The 21,295-nt window shown below is 33.6% G+C and overlaps 1 protein-coding gene across 6 annotated transcripts; it reads right to left on the bottom strand.

Annotated features, from left to right (window-relative positions):
- Positions 1-1,606: 1,606 nt before the first annotated feature.
- LOC148626246 (uncharacterized) lies at positions 1,607-17,644 on the bottom strand. 6 transcript variants are annotated; one of them, XM_088570095.1, is made up of 13 exons: positions 17,487-17,644; positions 16,764-16,881; positions 15,309-15,445; positions 12,908-12,995; positions 12,215-12,342; positions 9,097-9,190; positions 8,260-8,411; positions 7,440-7,511; positions 6,934-7,077; positions 6,048-6,185; positions 3,700-3,846; positions 2,953-3,093; positions 1,607-1,803 (listed from the first exon to the last, which is right to left on the bottom strand). In XM_088570095.1, exons 1-13 carry the CDS (start codon positions 17,521-17,523, stop codon positions 1,733-1,735), a joined length of 1,467 nt encoding a protein of 488 aa, XP_088426221.1. In that variant the 5' UTR covers positions 17,524-17,644; the 3' UTR covers positions 1,607-1,732. The 6 variants fall into 6 exon arrangements, with proteins under 6 accessions (XP_088426221.1, XP_088426220.1, XP_088426223.1 ...); XM_088570094.1 differs by having other exon boundaries at positions 3,700-3,852; XM_088570097.1 differs by lacking the exon at positions 6,048-6,185.
- Between the last annotated feature and the right edge of the window lie 3,651 nt (positions 17,645-21,295).

The raw sequence follows: 21,295 nt of genomic DNA on the forward strand, positions 1-21,295 counted from the left end.
CATCCCAATCCTAGTTGTGATGATGGTTTCCCGATTTCTTTTCTCAATGATACTTTTATGCTTTTCGTGTCATCACGTCAAACTATCCAAAGCTGATGTTACGTCGGCTCATCCAACAAACCATTGCTAGAATTATGTAGTAAATCCACTTACTAAATATAGTTGAAATTACTTAAAAATCACTGATATCTAACAAAAATGTACAAAATATGTGAACATATACATTCAACAAAACTAAAGAATTTCTTGAATGATTTTTTAAAACATTATACTTTGCCTGGTATGCTCTTTTTTACACAGCTCAAAAGATAACGGGATAAGGATATATTTATGTTATCTTGCCTTGAATGAAAGTGTGAAAGTTGTAAGTGTGTAACATTTTGCAGTATAACCAAACCATTACTGGTTTCTCATTCCGACTACTATTTGATTTCTCGTGCATTACCCATGTGTTTAATTCACCACACCTTAAAATAGTTACGGAAAGAACAAGGCGTATTTCACTATTTATCTAAGAATCGAAGTACATGGGCCGTGTCCAGGATTAGTTGAAAGGAGCTTTCGCGGTCCGACCTAAAGACCCTCCACTAAGGTCTTTCCCTGGTGCCACTGGGGATCTTATGCAATTCCCATATACCTTGCAACTAATCCTGGACCCCACCCATATATTTACATAAATGAATAGTAAAGGTAATTTTAGGAAACCAAGATTCGAATGAAAATCAAAAGATAAAGACTATAGACAGAGAGAACAGACACAAAAAAACAAAGAACATGAAATAACCAAAACAAAAAAAAAAAAAAACAAAAAACACGTACAAAGAAACAGTAGTAAATGAGCAACCCACTGAAAATCGGGAGCAGGTGTCCTCTGCTTTTCTAGAAACACATGCTGATTTGCTCATAAAGTAGACGACGTAGAGAGTGAACAAATCGGTTCTAATGTGCAGATTGGTACACCATAACAATCCACGAATTCATGATGATGGCCATAAAACCTCTGTTGTGTAACTTTAATCTTGCAGCAACGTTAACATAACCCTGTGTACCAGGTAGTCTAGCACGTTACAAAAAGTCCGCGCTGTTTCGACAAGCTCTTACATAATTAGAAATACGAGTTCCGATATGAAAATTTCATACGCAGCTACCTTTTCGAATATCTTGCATTCATAATTATGTGAAACATTTTAGTGCTATATGCAGTAAGTATTGCTTCTTTGTTTTATCTTTCACTATATCGGTTATTTTTTTTAAACAAGAAAATCCATGATTTTTTCAGTCTAAATTAGAGCCAATCTCGTATCGCTCCCGCGTGCAGGGGCTTGACCCCGATATCAAATATGCAGCCCGACTGGTATATAAACACAGGGGCTTGCTCCACCTATCAAATATGCAGCCCTACAAATAAATATACTAGTCGGGCTGCATATTCCAGACAGCAGGAGCAAACCCTTGTGTCGCGTGTGAGGTGATTTTATCTATGGAAGCAAATCTAGTAAATGAAATAGCTAGGCGCATTTGAAACTGAGTAAAAATGTATTCTGGGAATTTCTAATAATAAAGTAATGCCTAAAGTTGGCTTTGTTTAATTGAAAACTCGGGTAAATAAAACTATTAAGAAATATATTTTATTTAAAAAATCCAACATAATAAAACAAAACAAATCAGAACGAGACAGGCATACTCGTCACTATCACAGATGGAACCATTTCAATTGGCATTTTATTTGTTTTTATCTTAAACACCAGGACACTACTCCTACATAAAACAGAACAATGCCACTGGGTACCATCATGAGCGATCCTGAAAAAGAAGACAGTTGACGAGCTTCTTAGTACTATGCACATGACGGGAGATTTAATCTACTTCCTATCCAGCAAAGATACTTGGTACAGAGATGTGGAGACTGAAAATCACATTAAAAAATAGACACACTAAGCTACGCGGCTACCACGTCGTAGCATAACGTTTATATAGTGACAGATCTAATTTTAATGAGATTGGTTCAAACAGTAAGGTTCTTAATACTCCAATATGGCTGATCCGGGGGTATAGACGGTGGCTTCCTTCGGGTAAGACCCCATTTTCTTAATTTGTTAATTACGTGAACTTTTTTCGACAAAGAGTAACCCCGTCTCATGATTCGCCATTATGTTAAATTCTACTTGAATTTTATAAACGCCATGAATACGCCGTTCAAATTTGCAAAACTCTGTCTATTTTACATGGCTTGTTCATGTTGTTACTCTTCTTCGTTTCTCGCTCATAAATTATTGATATCACATTCCACACATTATTCCAAAATTTGTCGAGACGATGAACTTAGGTTTTTAATCAAGAATATTTCAAGCCGGATTTTTATATTGTAAAATTCTTAAAATATCATTATGGTTGCTATACACCACCCCTCATAAACCCTCACGGACTACTCAAGTATACATACCCAGATGGACAAAGCGAAATTACATTTGTTGAGTTAAATGTATTGAACGTCCCGTATTGAACTCTACTGATTTTTTAGTTAATTTTGTGGTGTTCGATTACCGATACTATTTAAGTAGATAATGTTAATTTGTGTACGCATTTCTCGTATCCTTCTTTGGCTTTATTCATTGCTAGAGACCAACAGTTTCATTATTCTGACGTAGACTAGTATCAAATTTTAAGTAAAAGCATAAGCAAATTGGCAACAAACAGTAACCACTGCGACAAAGGATTCAGTTGTCAGTAATCACTTAGCAGTTAACACTAGAGATGAAGTTGTCAGACGAGTAGTAATGATGCAATAGTCAGTAAAGATGAAATACTTAGCATTACTAAGCATTAATGTTTACCTTAAAACTATTTCAAACCTCAGACCAGTCAGAGCGACCATTCTTTTCGAAATTAAATTGCTTCCACAAATAATTTTTGCCTTGAGAAACTACTGATAGTTACAAAATGTATACTAACCAACATTATATTGTGCACCTTTACTAGGCGAATTAGTAGTTCTCATCACACTAGCAGGAACAAATGATGGAACAGAAGGAGTTTGCCTTGAGAGCTTGTCATCAGAAGTTGTTAGTATGTTAGTTATATTACTCTCTAGATCTGTAATTAGAAGTGTCAAAAGGGTAAAGAGATCGTTAAACACCCAGAGATGTTTTCTATTAGTATTCTAAGGCACAATATACTCATGGTCTTTATTTCCTCTACTGATATTTGATAAAGTATAGGTCCTTATGACTTGTATTAAAAAAACAATAATTAAGTAAAAGCACATCTGAGTATTACTAAGTATAATACAAAAAAGCATTATACAATATGATTTCTTTTCTGTAAAAGTCTTCAAATAGGTTTCCATTTCATGTTAAAATTTCGTGTAAAATGAAATTCTAACTTGTATATTTATCCAACATAACTTATAAAAAGATCTGAGCTTTACTACACATAATTATAATAAATAAAATATTTAATGCATTTTAATTTTGATCCTTAGTTCTCTGTTTATGGTAGATAATATAATTGTCATGAAAAAAAAAAACTCATTCTTCGTCATTTCATGCGACGTTTGTTTACTTGGAAGGAATAATACATGTGTACTACAAAAAATAAGAAAGAAAACACGATATGACTGTAATACACTAATAGCCTAATATAATTTTATACTACGGAGTTCACCATGCAATATATCATAAAGTTAGACAACAATATTACCGTTCAAACTCAATATTCGCTTTTTAACGCTAGCGCTTGTAGTAATAAACTGGGTTACTGGAGGTGAGTTAGTCACAACAGATTTGCTAAATCCACTGCTTGTTTGCTTATCGCTATGTAAAGCCGCCATAGTTGTCATTGTTAGAGCTGTAACTAAACAGAGGGGATAAAACTTATCAACCCTTAAAATGTACGTATGTACATTACCATTACGGTACGGGCGCCGAATGGGATTCTTGTGGTTTTGTACTCAAAATTCAATTTTGTACAGACAAAAGTGAATTTTGTTCAAAAATAATGAGTTCAGATTAACAAAATGTATAACATACTACGAATTCGTCATACAAAGTAATCTGTCAGTAGACAAATTTTATTTTTGTCATGACAAAAATCATTTTGTATCACAAACTTTACTTTTGTTACCTAATTTGAATATTGGGTAACAAAAGTCAATTTTGTACGGAATTAGTTTAGTTTAGATTCCGTGAACTAATTTACATTACGACAAAATTAAATTTTGTCACAAAATTCAACTTTGTGCTTACAAAATTGAATTCTGTCATAACAAAATCCCTTTTGCGTGCAATTTAACACGAAAGTCAATTTTGTGTCACAAAATTCAATTTTGTATGCAAATTAGTTTACAGAATCCTTTGGATATGCAAATGAATTCTCTCATCACGATTTTGTAAGAAGGTTTCTCATTGGATATAGTAATCACAGGTCTGGCTGACACTGATTTCCGATTACTTCGGGCAAGGACACATCATATGGGTGATGAGCTATTCTGCAAAAAGTAAGTAATACCTAATAAGTAGAATAACGTATCAACCATATGACATTCCCTTGCTCGAAGTAATCGGAAACCTGCGAGACCCGCGGTTACTACATCCAATGAGAGGCCGTCGTACAAAAATCGTAATGAGAGAGAATTAATTTGCATATCCAAAGGACTCTGTAAACTAATTTGCATACAAAATTGACTTTTGGGACACAAAATTGAAGTGATCATAAAACAAGTCTGTATAACATAATTTTGTACGACAAAAATAATTTTGTTATGACGGAATTCAATTTTGTGTACACAATATTGATTTTGATCACAAAAAAATCAAGTCCCATTCCGCGCCACGTAGTTTTGTACTCGAAATTCAATTTCGTATTAATTATCTAAAAAATCGATGATTCGATTTATTACAGTTCAACTTACCACGCACAAGGTAATACCCGGGACAACTGATCTATTAAACTGATCATCGATCACTTATCGGTCACAAATTGAATGGTAAATCGATCAATAAGCCCTGTTATCAGAAATCAGCCGAAATCAATATTTGAAAATCCGCCTTGTTAAGTAATGGTGGAAAATATAGAATCATTATTTTTATTTATTTATTTCAATGGATAAGTAAACAATTTTTTCTCCAAAATTTGAGACATTTATATATTTTCCCCAAATATAAAATGGTCAGTGCCCTATTTACACAGAGAGTTATCTTGTTGGTTTGACTCTATGTTAATGTATAAGCATTAATTATTCCAGAGTTTACAAAAAAATCTGATTTTGTAACATCCATAGGCATAATAATTTTGTTTGCATTTATTTCATAGATTTAAGTATTTAAGGAGGTAGACCTTGGGTAAGGAACATAACTCGTAAATTCAATAATATGTTTGTATCATATTCAATTTTACCTAAGCCTTTCAAGCATTCAACTGAAACAGAATAAAATCAATCCAAGTGACTTTGATGCTTACATGAGATCGATGAAAATACTTAACACAAACGCTCCAATGATTTGAAAGAGTTATGCCTCTTAGCCTAGGTCTACCTCCTTAAATAAGTAGTAGAAACCCTAGTATGCTTTGGGAAAACTATTTGTTTTATGTGGGTTGTGAGGCATGATAAATTCTACAAAAAAAGGACAAAACAAGATGAAATGGATCTTTTTTAAATCCAGAATGAGCTATCATATGGTCAAAATTATAAAAGAAAAACAGAGTACAAAAAGCTAATGGAAACTGTAATGAATAAAGTGGACAATCTAAAGCAGCACTTGAAAACCGTTTGACAGTGAATAGTAAAAATGAAATTAAAAAGGTCGAGTCAGAAATTACATTCAGAAAGGAAAAGTTTGGAATAAAGTTTGATCCTAGTAATCATAAAGAATAATAGTTAGGTAACCCCATTAGGTTCCCACCTATCTGACTTCTTTTTTGATCTATTTTAAGCTAAATTTATTTCGAACCCAATTGTGATCCCTATATCAAATTTTATTTGGGATATTTGCGTTTCCCTTGAGCTACACATTAAAAATTCAGTCATAACAATCAAATAAGATACAGACCAACACTGTTAAGCGAGACTTTCTTTGGCGAGTAAGTAGTTCTGGCGATAACAGGAGATGGAGTATTTTGCTTTGAAAAGTTGTCAAAAGTACTGTCACCAGAAGTTGTTAATATGTAAGTTAAGTCACTGTCTGAAACTAAAAGTTTCTTATTGGTTTTATTATGCAAATAAGTCGATGATTATCAAGGTTATTAAATCTACACTGTAGCATATGCATTTCACTCGTCATATCTCAAGTTATTTTTAATTTTATTTTTGTTTTGTTTTGTTTTGTGTGTTTTTTATTAGTAAATCATAATAAACTACTAAACAAGATCTTTCAAATAACGGAGGACTATATAAAACATTTAAGTTCACCATCAGAATAATGACACTTTAAAACAAGGCTACTGGAAGCGTTGATTTTTCTAGACTGATTTGAATAAATAATTACGAAGATCATTGGCGGATCCAGGTGAATTTTGTTGAGAAAAATGTTAACTTCATGCACAGTTTGAGCAAACAAAAGACCATAGAAAACCATACATTCATTTCATATCTAAATAAATAAATCAAGGGTGCATACTCTTGCAAAGGGCCAATTTTATCTACTTTTATAATTTATTTCAAAAGTGGTACAACCGAAGAACTAAGACTGGTTTTGTTGTGTGTACCTGCTTCAGAATTATAACTGAAAGTGAAATTTTGAAACTCCTATATGAACAACTGCTTCTTAATTATTTTAGTTATTTAGGTTTTTTAAACGATATTTTTTTTTAAATATTTCGTTCAAAATGCATAGATGAAACAATGGTGTTAATGTGGTCACAGATATTACCTTAAAAAGGAAATTGTATGAATTAGTTCATATCATATTAGCAAAATAATAATGGATATGATATTACCATTAAAACCCAGATTTTCCTTCTTAACGCTTGCGCTAGTAGTAGATTGGGTTACTTGGAATGGTTTTGTCATTACAGTTTTGTCAAAAACACTGGTCGTGTGCTCTTTGCTATTTGAAACAGTGCCGGTTTTCATTGTTTGTTCTGTAATTAAACAATAAACGTTACGGGTAATATTCCCGGAAATAAAAATCTAGACGCGAATGGTTTTCAGTCAAATAAAATGCCCTCTCGTTCATGCAATTTTGAAAATAGACAAAATTATAAATTGACATCTAAAAATATATTTTGATTTGATTTTTAAAGCGACTAAATCGCCTTTATAATTACATATAAAGTATATATTTGTGTATATTGTTGTTTTTTTTTTACACATTTTTTTCTTTAGGACACCACTTTAAAACCAAATTGATGCCGTTTCTTGTCAGTTTGTACAATTTTTCACATTATCAGGATTAATGCAAATGTACCTATTTTTGGTCGTGCTAATGTAAATGTCGACTAACCTGTAGTCTTAAATGTTGACGCCATTGGGCTGGTGGTAATCTTTCGGCTAGTCGTACTGATTGTTTCTTTTACTGATATATATATATATATAATAGATATTATATTAAAAAAAATTCATATGAGCCAAATTAGAGATATTGTAGTTCATTTTCACGAAACCTTTAAAAAAATACTGAGTTGAACTGTTCAACTTATTTTCATTGAGATACAAAATATCACTATCATCTCTTTGGTAAAGATTTTTTTCTGCACAATATACATGGATTTGAAAAAAAAATGGTGTCTGAGATACTGCGCGCTCTTTTGGTAGCACAAATTTCATGTCACTGTATAATTTCCCACATGCTATGTACGTGTTTACTTATCAAAAGGAACATGCCAATATGTAGGTATCTTGATAAACAATTAGAATGCTAGGTACGTAATACATTGATGATCTAGTCTGTCTACCCATGCTCACTCACCTATTGACTCGCTTAACATTTCCGTCACGTGATAACACGAAGTGATTATAAATAACCCACACTAGTTTTCTTTAAACGATGGTGATGATGATGTTGATGATGGTGATGATGATGAAATGTACAGTATATACAAATTTACAATAGCTGTTTTTCTTTCTTTGAAGTACAAGCAAGTATAGTTAAAAGATTAATTTGATTACAAGCTAAGAAAATTCAATAGAAAACGTACTGTAAAAGTAGACAAGTCAAGCTATATTCCTGTTAAAAAATGTGAGTTGCCATCCAATCATGAAACAAGAGCAATGGTTACTGTAGCAAAGCATCAATTAAAGTATTATTTAACAAGTTTATTTACTTGTAGTTGGCGTGGTTGATGCTGCAGGTGAAGTGGTGAATGGTTCACACTTGGACATAGCTGTTGAAATGTTCGTGAAATACTGTGCGACTTTCAAGAATTGACTGCATGGGGATTGGTTTTGGATGCAACTTTTATACTTTTGGTAAAACCTATAGGCAGAGAAATTCAAGTTGAAGTATATCTATAATATATATGCGATTATACTTTTTCTTTACCGAAGACGTATTTTTTAGAATACGAATATATAAATGTATAATATAAATAAGGAGCAACCTCTTAGCTGCTGCAACAAAATACCAAAGAAGATCGACTGTCCCGAGTAGTGGTATATAACTAAATAGTTTGACCAAGGTCGGATCTAGTTATTATGTAAGTGGGCCCAGAATTAGGGCCTCCAGACTACAGTGTATTACTTGCTCAATTTTACCTAAATGCTCATAACTAACAAAATGATTCAATAAAAGAGGAATTGCGAGTTGCAACACCGAAGCCTGGGGCCCCATTCGGATCCTCCAATGAACGTATAGCCTACCCACACTCTGTAACGTATATCCTACCTAAATCATGTAATGTCTAGTCTACCCATATTCTGTAATGTAAAGCCTACAAATATTATGTTACGTTTAGCTTACCCACATTCTAACTGACGTATAGCCTACCCATATCATGTAACGTACAGCCTACCAACATTCTGTAACGTACAGCCTACCAACATTCTGTAACGTACAGCCTACCAATATTCTGTAACGTTTAGCCTACACACAATCTTTAACATATAGACTACCCACATCATTTAATGTCTAGCCTAACCAAATTCTGTTACGTATAGCCTACCCACATTCTGTAAATCTACTGTCTTGAGCTGCTATAGATAACTGTTTATTACAGGACTGTATACTCTTAATAGTTCCATCAACATTAGAACACCCTGACATATAAAATAAATATACATATTTAAAATAAACATTACAGTTGTATCCATAAACCACTTTATTTTTCTGGTTAAAACTTTAGAGCATTCCGCAAATATACTCGCAGAGACTTAATTTAACAAGAAAACGTATACCTAATTTTTGAAACAAAAGGAATGGACGTACCCTTTGTGTTAGCTGAGTATAAGCGAAGAAAACGGACAGTCGGACTAACCGATGGACGTTTTTAGTGAAAACAAAATTTATTGAACCATAAGTGCTGGACATTGTTTATTTCATCGTTTTAAGATTTTGTCCGTATCTATATGTTTATTGATAAAATACCTTGAATTTGGATTAAAATTTAAGAAGTATATCATGGAAACTCCATTTTATCATTGTTTTATCACTGGATGGCCATTAATATCGCATTGTTTTATTCCTTGCGATAGCAAAGGGTTAGAAAACGATATAAATGGCCAGCCCATGGTAAAACAGGAAATAGGACCAGTTTTCAGGGGCGTATCTACCGTTAGGCACTGTATGCACGTGTCTACACATAATTTTGACATTTTTTTTTAATGTGGACGCGAGAGATTAATAATCAGGGCCAATACAACAGGGACTTTAAATTGCAATTATGTATACTCCTTGCATATACAAGTCATACCTGTCATGTTTGTTACAATCGATAATATTGTCCCAATTTGAATAAATGCTTGATAATGGAGACCTATGATTTTTCAACCCTTTATAACTATTATTCCTAATACTGAAATCCCGACTCTTAGATGTTGTATATCGTTCTTACTCCAAAAAAGACGGAACATCTTGATACAAATACGTAGTACATGGTAGAGAGTCTCCATACTTTGTACAAAAAAAACGATTCCAAATCATCTTCAAAACATACCGGAGAAGAAGTTGTAAAAAGGAATTTCTGATCTACAGCATATTTTTCCAGTGTGGTGGACGTGTTTTCAACAGATGGTCGGCATCCCAAAGTGGAAAAAAATGTGCTCAGCTACTCACTTACTTATTCCTTCACACTTATGAAGCTGACTTTATAGCTAATCCAAAAAAAAAGGAACATCATTTAGCCAGATCCTTTGATCTCGGTTTTCGCTTAATAGATGACGTATTGTCTTTAATCAATCCTAGTTTCGATCGAGCATTACTAGTACATACATCTCATCTACCCCAAAGAACTTGATATAGAGGCTACTACAGACACAGTGTCTTGACCTATACTTTGAGATCAAAGAAAAGGGAAACTATTGACCAAACAATACGACAAACGCTATGACTTTCCGTATTGTCAACTTTCCTTTCTTCTAAAGCAACATTCTTCCAGCACCTGCGTATGGAGTTCTCATATCACAATTCATACGTTATGCAAGAACTTGCCCAAAATACGCTGACATATTTTAGTACCGCGCTGCGCTTCTAATTATTAGACTTCTTAAATCATGAGCTGGTGTATCGTTATTGTTTACCCACCCGACTGCACTATGAGAACCGATTTGTTCACCATGTCATAGTTTTCCTTTCCTCTTTCCTTTTGAATACCCTGGACTTGACTTTATGAGCAACTCGGCGGGTAAAAAGCAGAGAACGCCTACCCCACCGATACACCTGGTCCATGCTCCCGCGGTTTTTAGTGGAGTCCTGGTTGCTCATTTCATTCTGTTTCTTTGTACGTGTTATTTTGGTTATTTCATGTTCTTTGTTGTGTGTGTCTGTTTGGCCAATTTAGTCTCTATCCTTGGTATAAGTTCTTTTGATTTTCGCTCGTATTTTGTCTCCTTTGATTCCATTTTCCGGTACGTCATCACGTGATGTTAACGCTTACGGTTTACTGCTCAAGTTAAAAGACAAAGTAAGTGCCACTGTAATTTCGACCAGACGAAAGTTATGACTGAATCAAAGCGGAAAGTGAGGACACTTGGCCAAATGTTCAAATGGATGAGGGAGACGTCCCAAACTGACAACATAACTGAGGGTGCAGCTGTTCGGTCTGAAAATGACTTTCAAGTTACAAATAATAAACAATTAAAGAATTGAAAATTCAACAGAAACTGTAATAGCTCTCTGAAACATCTGTTTCTCCGCAGAATATAAACTGCGAACTTTCCTATGTTGTCGGGCATTGTGCGTTAAGTGGGGCGATAGCCATCTTTTCAAGTTCACAGCAGGCAGATTACATGTATTTTCATCGTGAAATAAAATTTGAACCATATCGAGAGTGGCGGATCCAGAGGAGATTTTCAGAGGAGAACCCGAAGAAAGGGGGTTCAAGTATAATACTAGTATTTGCTCACTATTGTTTTGAACAAATGTTAATCACAATGGCTAGTCTATCAACAAGTTTGCATCCAGAAATAAATTTACTTTTTTAATGCATTACACAGTGGCTCTTTTTAGAATTGATATCACATGCTAGACATGCAAGAAGATTCGACTTAATGTTTGTTTAATCAATTATGTCTATAGAGTAAATATTTCAGTTTTTAACAACTAAAAAGCATTTTCCGTCGGGGGGGCTTTGCCCTCTTGAACCCCCCTACCAGGGCTCTGCATGAACCCGCTGGGGGCCTTAAGCGGTCCCAGACCCCTCGCCCTAATGATGCCTACACTTTGTTCCATGCCTAGCTACGCCCTTGGTTTATTATATATTTTAATAGACGAACGAAATGTTGGTTATATGTTTATCACTTTTTTTACCATACCTGTGGCCTAAAGAGCTTTGAAGCACGTCATATTAGAATAAATGTTTTATTATCCCCGTCAAAAACCTAGAAAATGTCCTTGTCTAGTTTCCTGAGGGTGTCTGTCCCTTACTGAACAGATATATGTCTAACAGATGTAAGGAAAGTTTTATATAACGCACACATTATACAGGGCGAAGTATTTGTCACGTATAGGTTTTATAATTGGGAATAGCAAAGTTAATTCAACTTCGATCCTTGACAATTCAATAATAGTCAAAAGATCATTGAACGCGTTGAGTTAGTGTGATTTTAATATATATATATATATACCTGAATTGCATATGTTTCGGATGATTTGTTTCCCATCACTGGAGAAACCGGACTCAAACAATTGATCCCTGAAGGAACATGTACTCAGTTCCTTATCGACACATGTTGCACTGATATTTTGAAAATGTCTGAAAATTTATATTTATGCAATATTACACAACATCCTATTTTTTAATCCTGCAATGGACACTGTAAGCGGTACAATTTGTTTTTTTAAGTAGAGCTATTATTTGTCAAATTAAAACACATTCCTATTTTGCTCCGCTGTATTTATTTTATCAGGACTTTTCAAGCGGAATGATAAGTAAGTGAATCTCCAGATTTATAGTGATGACGTGGCTTAAAAATTCATAAAAAATGTACATGTGCAGATTTATATAGCAAAGCTGTATTTGACATGTACCTATTATTTGTATATGATGACGATGTTATTTAATGAGTCACTGTGAAAGCTTTAACTCGAATGTACATGTATATTTTAGGTCAGTATATTCATGGTAACTATAGTTACAGTGTACTTACCTATCTTCTGCACATTTTTTTCAAAACATGAAAATAGCGTACTAAATACTTGTAAAAATCCTTAGAATTATATCACTGATATTATTTTATGCATTGTTTGGTTTGAATTTTAAGTTTCTGAGAGGGCACAGATAATATAAGACTGTTGGTATTTTGAAACAAACTACTGACCTGCAAAATGCCGAATATCCAGATTCTTGTATAATGTCGTAATCTATATATCCATGGCATATCTTAACTTGAATCATATTGGGACAGTCTAAAATTGACATGTTAGGCTGAGAAAAGGGCAATAATAAGACAAACACAACGAACAATTTTAGCAGAAAAAGAATGAAAATACAGAATACGTAAGTTAAATATGTATGACAATTCATAAACTTTGTACGTAGACAATGTACAGAACATGTACCAGGTAAGCCAAGGTAATCTGTGCATTTTTGTATGGCAAGCTAGCCGTTTTGGAATTTATTCCCCATTTATTGATATCAATAAACTTTTAATAACAAGCATGTGATCAAATATTTATCAAAATATGCATTATTCAATTATTGATATCAGTCAATGGTGGAATAAACAACACGTGGAAGAATATTTTATTATTAACGTGTTGAAAAATAACTTATAGATATCAATAAGTCGTATTATTTATATATTAGTAAGTGCTTATTAAAATATTGTAATAATCTGTCTTAAAGACAGATCGGGGACGATTCGTCATATCTCTAGATAACCAATGATTCTGTTCAAATATTTTATTACGTCTTAAAAACAACTCTGCCTCCATTAATTTCCTTGGATTTCTATACAGCATGAATTAATTTATGACTGGTTATATTGTAAAAATTCGGACGGGAAATTTTTCCCGTACTTTTCTATAATAGAACGCAACCAAATTTAAAGTGCTAATATCTCATGTGATCAACAATGCCAGCTGTCATTTCAACTTCCGTATTTTCATTGCCGAATATGTACAGTGTTTATGATGCCTACTGAATGTTTTCAAATTTTCGATACAGTTTTTTCGAACGCAATTTCAAATTTTCTATACAGTTTTTTATGAACGCCACTTAGTTATCTGTATTTGGCCAATCGGGAAACAGAATTGCTATCAGGTGACTTGCGTTTCCATATAAGAGCGTCCGTAAGGTCAAGGGGTAAAAAGCGAAACTATACTGACTGCTTCGGAAAAGTCTTGTCCCAAAAGACATGCATTCTGGGTTATAGACGACTTTGATAAAAATTGTAGACTTTATTGTGACCATGATTAAACCGCCTTTAAAGGCGCACTTTTCAACTGATTATTATTGATATCAATAAATAGGAAATGAAACCCATAACGGCTTGCTAGAAGATTTTCCAACATCTTAAGTTTGCCGTAATATTCATCGTATTATATGTTATGCGGACAACAGCAATAACATATGAATAAATGTATTGAACGAGCATACACAGACACAACCGTTATTCGACCGGCGTAAAAGCTACACCACTTTACCGAAACAACTTCCTGTTCCTTTTATAAAACAATGCATTCTTGTATTGAACATCTAGGTACACTTGCCTAATGAAAAAAATGCGCAAGGATAGGTTTAAAAAACTAAATGATAAATTGAACTATGATGAGTGTGTGCAATGTCTGAGAAAAAATACTACAAACATGCGTCTTAATAGTATCAACTTGCCACTACTGAAAAGTGAACAATATTTGCATTTCAACTAAGAGATTGAACAACAGGCGTGTAGCTGCCGTTAGTGATTGTTAGAACTTATAACGCAGTCGCACATCGTGTGTTATAGAAAGTCTTACATATTCTCGTTTGTCGAGATATCAGCTATAATAACATCGTAGCAACGTATTATCAACCAAGACAAATGTTATTGATTGGAGGACAAATAGCTCCGTCCCTAGACAAAGCCTAAAATAATTTTACTTTTCATGTAGCAGATTTATCTTTTATCAATCAATTTGTGATAAGTATCGCTTTGGAAGCAATGGGTTTGCCCAGATTGAACAAAACAAAACACACAACAACAAAGTGTTTGCGGCTTAAAAATGAAAAGTAACACACAAGTCCTCTAAAAAATTCGTTGTCAGATGTATTTTTTTTAAATGTTAATCACGGTTCCATTGGTTTTCCGCTTTTTATTTAAGAGCCATGATATATAATGGTGTAGTATAGTTTTCTGTTGTGTATGTACATGCGGAATTCGGTGATTTAAAGCCTTTTTTATTGATATTATATTAATCCAAGCGCGGATTCATGGGGGTGGACCCACCGTACATTTTGTACACCCCTCCTTAAAATTAGGGAAGGGGTAAAAATATGCATTAAATCTTTTCACAAATTTTACTCTCAAATGTTTTTTTGCCTGGTTTCGCTGTGCTTTTAATTCTGTTTACGATTCCATCCCATCCCCGCAGACGAACTGAAATCCTGGATCCGCCTTGTTAACTAGTTATTACCCATGTGAAAAAAAAAATGTGTACAATCTTCAAAATGCAAGATCCCAGCTTAAAGCTATGCCAAGAGATAGGGGAAAACAAAACACTTCTCGCTAAAAACCTTACCACGAAGGCATTCATCATTGGCTTCGTTTTTCTTGATCTTAAAATTCCTGTATTCTGGTTCAAAACCAGCAAACTTGCAAGCCATTTGTGCATCTAATTCACAAGCTCGTAGTGTTCCTTCTTTACTAACAATATTTCTGTAAATTCAAAGGGTGCGATATACACATTTATTGCATAGCAATACAATTTCCCCTATAGAAAGCAATGCAACGTCAGCGTGCAATCAATTTTCTTATGGTATAGTAATATTCACCGAAGCAAATGACCAAAAAATAAAACATGCTATTGATTTGTATTCCCATATTGCAGTAGTGCTAAAAAAAGTCTAAATGCAAACGTATCAATTTGATATTTCGATATGCTGTACACGTGTATCATGGAGTAACCTCTCATCAGCAGCATTAGAACCATATACCAAGGAAGATATAATTTAAAAAAAAATGTATACAAGAAGTACCCAAAACCAGAAGGTACATGTGCAATCATGACGTCATCGACAAGAAGTAAACTTGGCATTTAAAAAAATCTAAGGTTATCGCATAATGTAACTAGATTGGGCGCTTGTTTTTGTTCTTGTGTGTGTGTGTATTTTGTCTTTATGTTTTAATGATTTTTTTTATTTATAAGGCGATGCTATACTAATGGATTCTCCCAACACTGCGGACACAATTAAAAATCACAGGATGAGGAAGTGACTCGACGCATCATCCCCTTTGATTGTAAAGTGATTTCCTTCCTAAAGCCTATTCAAATTTAATATTGTGCAAACGTTGTATTAGTAATGAGCAACACATTTTATACACAGGAAATTCATCACCTAAAAATGGACATTTAAATGTTGTCACATGTCACTGATTTAAAAAAAAAAAGAAGATAGAAACCTTGAGGTTCTGTAAGGTGTTCATTTTGTGAAGAAGCACCTTGGAGTAGTTAGTAAAATATAAATGGTTAAATAGAGAAATGAGGTGGAATTAACTGCTTGATGCAAGATATAAAGTTAGCACCGTGGAAATTTCTTATTAAGTGGGTAAAGCACCTACTCACTTTTGTTTTGGAGTAGCGAGCAAGCATCAGATAGATTTTGACAAAACAATACAAGCAATTTTGCCAAAAAGCTTACAGTATAAAATTTGAGTCCATATCTCTAAATTCATGGTGTATAAGACAACCGTACAAACGATATTCATATGCTGTATTTTTACGTAACTATATTTTTTTTGTATTAACTCTTGCAAAGTACCAATTTCATACAAATCTCAGAAGTGACACAACTGAGCGACAAACTAACTTGAAGACTGATTGTAAACTGTTTCTAAAATAGAAATTCATGTAAGTGAAATTGGTGGGGATTTTTTTTATCTCCTTTCTGATTCTTATAAAGATGGAATCCCACTGTATATGACAACTGCAATACGTTTTAAACCGTGTTATCTATAATCATGTAATTGTACTTACAAACAATGAGGAATTAAAGCAGAAAAATCTGTGTCTACATTTGTAAGGTTAAAAAAACTTTCCAATACATTCATGCACTTTTGTATCTGAGGACACGACATAACACCCGGAAATAAACCTGAAATTAAAAAGTAACATTTTCAAACCTGGCCTGTCAACAATTTTCAGAGGACGATAACTTGATTCTGAGGGCAGGGGCTAGCTAGGCCTGTTTTAGTTGTACGCAAAATTACGGCGAGGGGTCTTGGGGGTCTCTCAAGGCCCCCAGTGAGTCCGGCAAGGCAAAGCCCTGAGGAAAACTCCTGAATTTTAACGATTTTGGAGCCAGTTTTTCAGAGCCTATACTACGTTCATGGTATGCATATGTGATAAATAACCTTTATTTCATCTTTAAAATGTGTGTTTTTATTTTTGTTACTTTTTCCGAAAGTACGGAACTGCGTATTTGCGTATAGGGAGGGGGAAAGGAAGAGGGCTGGCAGTTTTTGAAATCAATATTTTGGCCCTGAAAAAGTTGAAAATAAATAAACATGCGAGGCCCCTCAGAATAAAATCAGTGATTCCTACCATCGACTTTGCAATTTTGTTTCCGTTTTCAAAATGACTCGCGATTTCACAATGACATTGATTTATCTTTACATCACGACTAAACTACAAAAAATACATTCACAATAATCTTGGCAGTGGGTAAAATGGTTATTCAGTGTGTTAAAGTCTACTTACATAACAAAAGCCATACTGCAGCTAAATCTATCGCCATGTTCCACCAAGAGAAAACTTATTAGTTAATTGGCTCGAAACATATAATGATTAAACTCTTTCCGTCCTTACATTTATGTTTAACTTATTGAATGGGAAACTTCCGTCAAATTACAAACATTGGTTTCATTAGGGATAAAGTTTATGATTAGAAAAAAATCAAGATTAATTTTATATAGTGCCTTCTTGAGTAGAAGAGTCATCAGCCATTCTCCAACAGTTAATGTAACATATAGGGGGGGGGGTGACTGCTAGTTAGTTGGTAGTGGAACAGAATACGCGTTTGCTAGTACACAGGCAAAATTATTTCACATGATTTTCACATTAATTTCCCATGATTTTCACCCAAACTGAGCAAAAAACATTTGTGACAGAGTTCACATGAAATTCGTGTGAGTCGAGCTTTGACGTGGAATTAACATGAGTTGTCCGTGTGCAGTTCATCTTAAGTGAATTTCACGTGAAAATCACATTAATTTCGTGTGAAGTTCACGTGAATTTCATGTGAAGTTCGATTAACATGAATTTCACATGAAACATATTTGCCTGTGTAGGACGACGTTTTTTTTTTTTTCAGGCCTGCGGTCTATGGTCTATTATTCCAAATCAGTCCATCGTCAAAGTTTATTAAATGTTCTCGTTTTGAAATGGATGAAATATCAGCCAACGGACCTTACTCTAGAATCTATCGACTATTCAAACTATCTGGAAGGGCTGATTGTACATGGTACTATATATAGATCAAGTACAATTTTATTTTACAAGGAAATTAAACATATGAATGACGTGTTGTTTTTTTAACGGAAACTGGGCGCTAGATGTTAATGATGTATCAAGTATTTTCTCGTAGCTCCAACATCATGTGAAGTTGTTCAAGGAAAAGTGGTTTAGGAAAAAAACCAATTATTTTTATTTCTTTCGCTACCATTCTGTATTTGTTGTTGATAAAAAGTATTTACTTTCTACGTATAGTTTAAAAAATATGAATTTATTTAAAAGGTTTTTGACATTAAGATTTTTTTTTAAATGTTATATTTCTGATCATTCTGCTAGTTTTTTAATAGACCCTTTCGTCACAGTGTTAACTGTGGGATAGTAGATGGCCATGCTTGATAGGGTTTGTAAGTGCGTTCCAAAGCCAGTGTTCGCTTACACGTTCAATTCGAGATACCTTCATTCTAAGTCAATATATGTTTCAAATATTAAGTACCAAACCACAGGCACACGATGACAGTGTATAGTTTTTTTTAACTATTTCTAAAATTAATTCGTAATTTGTTTATATGGGAATATACGAGGACATGAGGTATAGAATGATATTGGGGGTTTGAAGTACATGTAAAATATTACAGGATATGGGATGTCTGAAACAAACACAGTGCGACCTCTAATGTTCATGAATATCTTTATTACAGATAAAAAAACTATTGGAACAGAAGTATATGTATTATATGTTTAACCATGGCAGAACATTTCTGTTACAAAAAAATAATCTACAAAATAAAATAACGAATGATCACGGAATCTCAGGTTTTGACGACTGTTATTGTAAGAGTGTTGCTTGTAAATCTTTACTGAACAAAAACGCACATTATACACGGGCATCGTTTGTTAAAAAAAAAAAACGTTTCAAATTACACCTAATTTTGTTATCAAAATAATACCGTTGCAACCGTCTATGCAAGAATGTAAACCCGTCAAACCCGGCGTTAAATCATTATTCCATGTAAAACTATTAATATACGGAATTTATAGTCAAGGTAAAAAGGGTCGCACAAATTGTCTGTAAGTACCTGTGAAATATATATATATACATGTACATGTACTAAAAGGGGTTGTATCTACTATTTAGAATGTGTTTTAAATAGTCAAAACAGATAAGCTGAGTTTAAAAAAAATGTTTCCCACATCAGTTCATTATATATAAAGTCAATTTTTCCTTCCACTCTCCCAAATTCCATTAATAGATAAAGGAACAGATATAATGGTGAAACGCAACAAATGCACCATCAAAAAACATTTATAAAAACATTAAGTACTTACCGAGGTCACACACGGTCTTCAATGAGTGTAAGATCTCTGAAAGACCAACATTGTCAACTTAATTAACATTAGAGCGAAATAATTCATTTCTAACCAAGTATCATGCTGCAAGCGCCAAGCGGGCAACTTATAAATAGTGGACTAACATTCAAAATAAACAAATTTAGATTAAGGCAACGAAAAAAAAAACACCACAAAACATGCTCCATTGATCAATTTTTGTTGTTGAAAATTTTGAATTTGATCTTTAACTTGATATCACACAGCAATAAATCGTGCGACAAAATAAAATATAGGACAAAAATGTACCTGGATTTCAAAGAGAAGTTTCCAAATTAAAGAAAATATGAGTTCAATCGAAAATATTAACATTTAATATAGCCAGACTTGCGTAAGGATATTCGTGTACCTCGAATATAGGGACATATTGTAAGAGCATTTGATCAAAATAAAGATGTTTTGAAAAAGCCAAGCCGTGACATAAAGGTATAATTTGTTTCTCAAAAACAATTGAGACATACTGGATGCATCTGCTCTATTTAGAAAAAGGACAAAGGATCCCTTTTGGAAACGGTAAACGGAAAAAAGTCACAGGAAAAAAGGTCACAATTTTGGTAGGGAAAAAGTCACAGGAAAAAAGTCACAGGAAAAGTCACAGAAAATAAAGTCACAATAATATTAGTACTCTGACTTGGTATGATTTACTCGAAACTTTTGCTGTGAACATAGAATTACTTCTGGTATAAAATGTGGGTAAAACACTGATTTATTGTGACATATTTGACATATTTTCTTGCATGTTTTAATGATTAATTGTTAGTTAATTTGTCATGTTTTTATTGTCTTTAAATAATCAATTTATTGAGGGATTACAATAATCCAAAGCATATACAAACAAACAAACATACAGATACAATACATGTGATATGATTATATGAGTTTGACAATTAATAATAAAAGTTGACGGTTAATATATTTCTTTCCAATTAAATAAAGTATCTTGAAAAGGTATACCCATGAAAAAAAAGGTGAACAAATATGTCATAGATTTAATAAAATTAGAAATAGAAGTATTAAGATGATAATTCAGATTTGAATATAATACTTCTTTTCATGTATTGTGACTTTTTATCCGTGACTTTTTTCCCTGTGACTTTTTATCCGTGACTTTTTTCCTACATTCTTGGAACCACCTGTGTTAAATTAACGAGCACTGACACGGTAACATTTAAAATTATGCTCAAAACAACGGATTTTTAGTAATCCTGTCCAGTTAGATTTTTTAAAACTTGATACAACAACTGTACATAGAAGATAGACTTTCATCAATGCGTTTCTAAAGCATTAAGCCAGTTGATATCGTGTTTCATTTCACAAATATCTTTTAGAATAATACGGTAAGGTATTTAAAAATCCCAGACATCGGAGATAATCAATAGAGCTATAAGCTCTGCTACATTGCTATACGATTACATTCATCACTACAAAAGTCATAAGCTCGTGGATCGTTATTGTGTTTTCATCTGTACAATGAGAACTGATTTGTTCACCGAGTCACAGTTTTCCTCTACCCCGGATTTGGCATTTTATGAACAACTCGGCCAGTGATTTGGTTCATGCTCCCAGTTGCTAGTAGAGTCTGGGTTGCTTATTTATTGTTTTTTCTATGTACAGTACAGCTCGCAGCATAGTCTGATAAATACCTGGCACACCTCATACCTGGCATCCAA

This window comes from Perna viridis, chromosome 2, assembly GCF_037379345.1.
Source record: "Perna viridis isolate PV_CMFRI_1.1 ecotype Kerala chromosome 2, ASM3737934v1, whole genome shotgun sequence".
In the NCBI taxonomy this organism is placed as follows: Eukaryota; Metazoa; Mollusca; class Bivalvia; order Mytilida; family Mytilidae; genus Perna; species Perna viridis.

Excerpts from the sequence above, each read along its gene's own strand:
- LOC148626246 (XM_088570094.1), bottom strand. The coding sequence starts at position 17,523 with ATGGCGATAGATTTAGCTGCAGTATGGCTTTTGTTAT. Across the intron at positions 15,446-16,763 it reads GCTTTAATTCCTCATTGTTT|AAATATTGTTAGTAAAGAAG; the intron begins GTAAGTACAATT and ends TTGAATTTACAG. Across the intron at positions 7,078-7,439 it reads GTCAACATTTAAGACTACAG|AACAAACAATGAAAACCGGC; the intron begins GTTAGTCGACAT and ends GTTTAATTACAG.